This window comes from Vigna radiata, unplaced genomic scaffold (assembly GCF_000741045.1).
Source record: "Vigna radiata var. radiata cultivar VC1973A unplaced genomic scaffold, Vradiata_ver6 scaffold_363, whole genome shotgun sequence".
NCBI classification, from domain to species: domain Eukaryota; kingdom Viridiplantae; phylum Streptophyta; class Magnoliopsida; order Fabales; family Fabaceae; genus Vigna; species Vigna radiata.
Window position 1 is genome coordinate 179,749 of NW_014542354.1, and position 6,293 is coordinate 186,041.

At 28.7% G+C, this 6,293-nt stretch overlaps 1 protein-coding gene across 1 annotated transcript; it reads left to right on the forward strand.

Moving 5' to 3' along the window:
• The first annotated feature begins 4,822 nt into the window (after positions 1–4,822).
• LOC106779566 lies at positions 4,823–5,263 on the forward strand. Its single transcript, XM_014667692.1, has one exon. The coding sequence runs from the start codon at positions 4,823–4,825 to the stop codon at positions 5,261–5,263; it is 441 nt and encodes a 146-aa protein (XP_014523178.1).
• The last annotated feature ends 1,030 nt before the right edge of the window (positions 5,264–6,293 follow it).

The window sequence follows — 6,293 nt, forward strand, 5'->3', positions numbered from 1 at the left end:
ATTGAGCTGCTGCTCTCTCATTGGTCAAATCCTGTCCAATACATATCTACATTTCCTTTTTGTTTGCTTCTTCTCTTTATTTACAACAAGTTTTTCATAAAAAAATTTAAATAATAAATAAAAAAAAGAGTAGTACATAAAAAATTAAAATAATAAATATGTTTTGTGTAGATCTAGGTTTTTAAACATTTATTCACTTTTCAGTTGTTTCAAACAAATTCGTTTTTTTTTACACTTTAATCTCATTTGTATTTCGTATATTTTTCCTGTACAGAAAGGGATAGATAAGATTGAGAAGCTTCTTGATAATATTACCATATCATTATTTAGTTATCTATACTTCCAAAACTCTTTGTTTCGGTTTCGGTGTTTATATTTTTGAATTTAAATAATTATTCATAATAAAAAATTCAATTTTATTTTTTAATAATTAATTTTTGAATTTAAATAACTATTTAAAAAATACATATGTATGTATTTATATTTTCATTATAAAAGTTATTTAAAATAGATTTTAATTATTGAAAAAAAAAATATTAATAGACTATAAAATAGTTTTTATAAAAAAGGCAAATTATCGAAATAAATATTTTTAATAATTTAATTATGAAATATTTTTTATTATGTAGATATTTTTATTATGAATAATTATTTGGATTAAAAAATAGTTATTAAAAAAGTAAAATTGAAAGGAAATTATGTAGACTAAAAAACTTCTATAGATAATAAAAAATATTTGCACAATAATAAATTATAAAACTTATTTATTTTTATAATTATTTTTTATAAAATTTATTTTATAGTTTATTAATATTTTTGTTTTAATAAATAATAATTATTCTATAGCTTAATAAATTTTTATTAAAAAAAAAAGAGAGAGAGAGCCTAACATTGTAAAATTGTTGTGATTTCATTGAATGTGGTAAAAAAGAAAAATATATTTTTATATTTCACTTTTAAGTTTTTCTCATTTTTCATTTACCATTTATTAATTATTTTATTATTGTTATTGTTGTGAGAGAGGAATATATAGTAAAAGGTCATGTATGTGTGATTTTCTTAATTATGTTCACTTGAGTTTTGATACTTCTAAAATTGATGTCTCAAATTCATGTCTTCAAAGGTTTTAATGCTTCAATACACAACATTTAATAATGTGGATGAATGGATAAGTGGAGATATTTTAATAAAGTTCATTTTAATTGTACCATAAATTTATTTAATTTAAAGTAATAGTTTATTAAATTATGATTATGATGTTTTTTCATGTTAATGTAAAAATTATCTTTTCATTTATTAGTAATAGTAAATGTAACTTATTAAATTTATTGTTTATATATAACACAAACCTTTCTAGTTAAGATTAAGATTTATTTAATTAATTTTTTTGTGGTAAATTTTACTTATTTTAAATTAGTTCAAACAAGGATAATTTTATTTGTGTGATATTTGGATTCTTAAAAATTTGAGATTTTACACTTATATTTTAGTTTCATATGTAGGGAATTTTGAGATGACATATTTGTTCGAGAGAAAAAATATCATGCGAGTTGTGGAGATTGGAAAAGGTGAACGTTTCATTTAAACATAAAAAATCAAATACCATTATTTTATTTTTTTAAAAAAGAAAAACTCAATATTCTTTGAGAGAGATTCTTGCATGAAAACAATAAAATCCTTCTGCATTTGTTATTTTTAATAACAAACAAATAGAGTATAAGGTTGGTAGTTTTACATTAAAACATTGTGAATGTAGTTATTTGTATATTTATTAAGCATGTCAAAGTTAGTTACATTGTTGAGAGGTGAAATTTGAAGAGGAGAAGTGTTGGAGCCGTTTACAAGGCGAGATAATTGTCATCATGTTGTTTTACTGAAGAAGGTTGTAGTGGTGAACCGTGGAGGGAATGCATGTGCTATTGGAAATCCTGTTTGAGTTTGGAGTCAATGCATGGGTTTGGAATCGATTATGAGGAAAAGGGAAGCGATTCTTCGTGGAGAGGGAATGAAGTTTTTATGTAGTGGAGTAAGCATGGAATCCATTATGTGAAGGGTGAAGTCGATTATGGTGGTGGTAATGAAGTCATGGAATCGATTATTGAGAAAGAGGTGGAACTAGTGGAATCAATTATGTAATCCTATTGAAGTGGTAAAATCGATTTTGGTCTTGTGGGATCGATTGTGGTGGTGGTAATGTAGTGGTGGAATCGATTATGGGAATGTAATGGAGTTGGTGGAATCGACTATGGAATCATATTGAGGAGGTAGAATCGATTATAGTATAAGTGGTTATGATATGGTATAATTGATTATGTTCATTTCAGCATGTGGTAGAATCGATTATAGGAGTGGTTATAGAGTAGTGGAATCAATCCATTGTTATTGGAATCGATTGTGGGTCTCTTTGGAATTGATTTTGTGCATTTCTAGTTTTTTATTTTTGTGGTTGCAAGGAGGATAAAATTGATTCATTCCATATCTATTCGTTAATGGAATCGATTCTACTATACATCTAAAATTGTTTTTTTTCGTTAATGGGTTCATATCAATGTTTTAGTATGATATTTTTAGTGGGTTCAAATCTTATTAGTGATACCTGAGTTCTTGAACATGGTTAGTATTCGTGAGGAGTTGGTGATTTCTTTACAATGAGGTGGCATATGAGGTGGTGAATATCGGGTTAGGGTCATTTCTCTTGGTTAGGGAAGGAAGATGTATGCATTTGTGGTTCATCTTTGAGAAAGGAAGGGGTTGTTTGCTCATGGTTGAGTTTATGCCTTATATATCTTGAAAAGGTTGGTGAATTTACATTTTTTTTATTGAATATGTTTTCTTAGTGAAAACAATATATATGAAGCGTAATTGTGAAAATTTCAAAAAGTAATTCGATAAGTTAATATATTGTTTGGTTGGTATATGAATCTTTTATGATGAGTTATAATATTTTTTATTGTGTAATATGATATATGTATTCTATTATAGAATTTTAATATTTTTTTTAGACAATGAAATAATTTTATTTAGGTTTAAGAATAGACATTAATTATAATTTAAATAAAGTAAGTTTAACTAAATTTAATTTATTACATTTAGATTTTAATTGTTACAGTATAAATAATTTGAATTACCTTATTTATAATTTAAATTTATATTAATGTAAGATATTGAACATCGTTATATTGATCTTACGTTTAAGATAAATAAATAAATAAATAAATAAATATATATATATATATATATATATATATATATATTAAAAGGTAATAGATATTGAAAGATAAGATGAGTTTTCATTTGTGAATGATGTAGGTGTGAATTTTAGTATTATTCTACACTTGTAATAACAATTATAATTACGGACAAAAGTTGATATGATGACAATCTCAAGCGAGGTAATATCAACAAAAATTAAAATCAAACCTACAAATTGGATCGCACTATGCAATATGTCATATGAAAGTTGGAAACTATAATTTCAAACCATACCTAAGGACATACAGTACGACAATTTTGAAGCTTTAAACTCCATGATCAGATCTCACTTGCATGGTCGAATGGTAAAAAATGTAAGAAGTTTAAATACCAATGTCAAACTACTACATTATGTGTTTGTTCATATATTGTTACCTCAGGGTATAAATTTAGCCAAACTAACTCATGAGGACATATTATTCATGTGATGTTTGAAAAATAACATCGTCATCAACTGACCATATCACATTACACAACATATGGTCAAATGCATAAACAACAACATGTGCCTTCCGTGAGCAGTGTTGATTATGAGAATACTTGTTCGTTTTGGGACAAATACGAGTTATAAGAGTCTCACCGGATTAAGATAGAATTACTAGTCAAATACAAAAACGTTGTCCAAATTGGACATTATTAATATCGACGGTATTTGGTAACATGGAAGGTAGAACATGCGGGTGATGATGATGATGAAGACACTCCAAATGTTGTAGAAGATGTTGCTGACATTGGATCGTAACCCCAAATGCAACAACATGATGTACAACTAGAGGGAGTCCTAACTTCTGATGACATGTTTACATAAATAATGAGCAAAATTAATTACATTTAAGATAACATTTCAAATTTAACACTAAGCGTGAGACTATGATTCAATAACACTCACAAGAACGCACCATATTAAATTTATTGTCATCATTTTAAGTTTAATTTATTAAGATTATATTTACCAATTATATTTTGTGTTCAATACTTATTTCAATTTACTTTAAACTCGACAATTTTTATTTACTATATCAAATTAAATAGTAATATATACGTTATTGTTTAAAAAAATATATTTTAAATTTATTCTCACAAATCCCTTTTATAAATTATCCTTTTATTTTTTTACCACTAACAATTTCAATTTTAGTTTAATATAACTTTCACTACTTAAATTTATTAGGTTAAAACCACTTAGGCGTCTCTATTTTCGTAAGGTTTTTCCAATTGGGTTCCCGTCTTTTAAAACTTCCAAATTCAGTCCTTATAAGTGTTAATTTCAAACAAATTAGCCCATCCCATTAAAAATTGTTAACAGTGTTAAATTAGTGCATAGGTGTTGTCTGACGTGTTAGACGTTTAACTGATTTGCGACATTTGGCACTGTTGATTGAAACATGGCGTTTTATCCATTCATTAAAAATGATAATTAGATTTGTAATTGTCAAATTATGAGAAGAATGAAATTGTGAGTGAGCTTAAGTTCTGAAGTGGGAGACTCAGATCGAGCTATTTAGGGTTCATTGGTGTCGAAGCTTGGGCAGCACTTGAAGAGGGAAGTTCTAAACTACAACACGCAACAATGTCCAAGGCGCATTCTTGTTCCTCTTCAACTTGCAATGACTGCCGAAGGAAGCATTTGCGTTCTGTTAGCTCTCGTGGAGATGCATTGCTGATCTGCCATTGTAGAGAGAAGACTGTGTTGAGGACTGCAAAAACAATCAAGAATCGAGGGAAACAGTTCTGGGGTTGCACTAGGTATAAGCTGGGGAGTGATAATGGATGCAACTTCTTCAGATGGTTTAGTGATTGGGGAGTTGAAGAAAGTATTAGTTGTGAGCTTTTGGAAGCAAATGATGAGAGGTTGGTGAAGACTTTTGAAAAACAAGGTGTTAAGCAGATCTTTGATGTGCAGAAAGTTGTGGTGGGTCTTGAAAGTTGGATGAAATATTTGGTTGTGGTTGTTAGTGTTCTATTTATAATGAACATGATTATAATTGCAATGCTGATGGGAAGGGCTTGATAATGTATTTAGTTGTAGGTTCTAGTCATCACAATGTAGTTAGGATTGGTCTGTTTTGGTATTAGTTGCAGGATTTGGTCATGTTATTGTAGTTAGGTGGTCTGTTATGGTATTACTTGTAGGTTTTGGGTATTGTTAATGTTTTGTGCTCTGAAGATGTACTGCTTCAGATGTTTAATGTACTAGTTGATATGTTTAATGAAAATGGTATTTTGGAAAGCATGTGTTGGCAATATTTCCCTATATCAGTTATCAGTTATCAAAGTTATATATTGCCACCTGATTAAAGAAGATTAACAGTAATTGTACTGATATATATCAATATGAATACAGAATTAAATGAGTAAAATAGGCACTGGAATTTCGTAACTTTTGATTATTATATAAATACCAAAAGGTAACCATTCAATGTTCATACAGCCAGCAAAATTCAAGTGACCTATTACATGAACCATTCTTCAAGTGGCTTATTACATATATGGTACCACTAAAACATCAAAGTATGGTAAACATCAAAATTTGATAAACATGAAAAACTGGTTACATCAAAATATGGCCTATTACATATGCTACCATCAAAATCTGGCCTATTACAAAATATGGTAAAGTTCAAGTGGTATGTGTATCTGCTCCATCTGGTTCACCCTAAGGCAATGTACTGGGTTCTCCCTCTTCTTGCACTTGGCTTCTGTTGGGGCAATTTCTTTTATTGTGTCCCACTTCCCTACAGATGGTACATCTTTTGAGTAAACCCTCCTTTGACATTTTGTTGGTACTTTTCTTCAACTCCCATTGCTCTAATCTCCTTTTCTTCTCAGGACGACCAGACAATTGTCTTTTTGGTGGAGGCAAGACATCTGGACATTGAGTGACCTCCCATAGATGTTTTCCATTAATGGGGTATATAATGGAGGAATACATCTCTTCATAGGTTGACTTTTTAAACCATACTGGTAGATAGTCCTCTGCATTTAGGTTGAGAAACCTCATTGTTGTCAATGCATGCACACAAGGAATTCCACTGATGCTC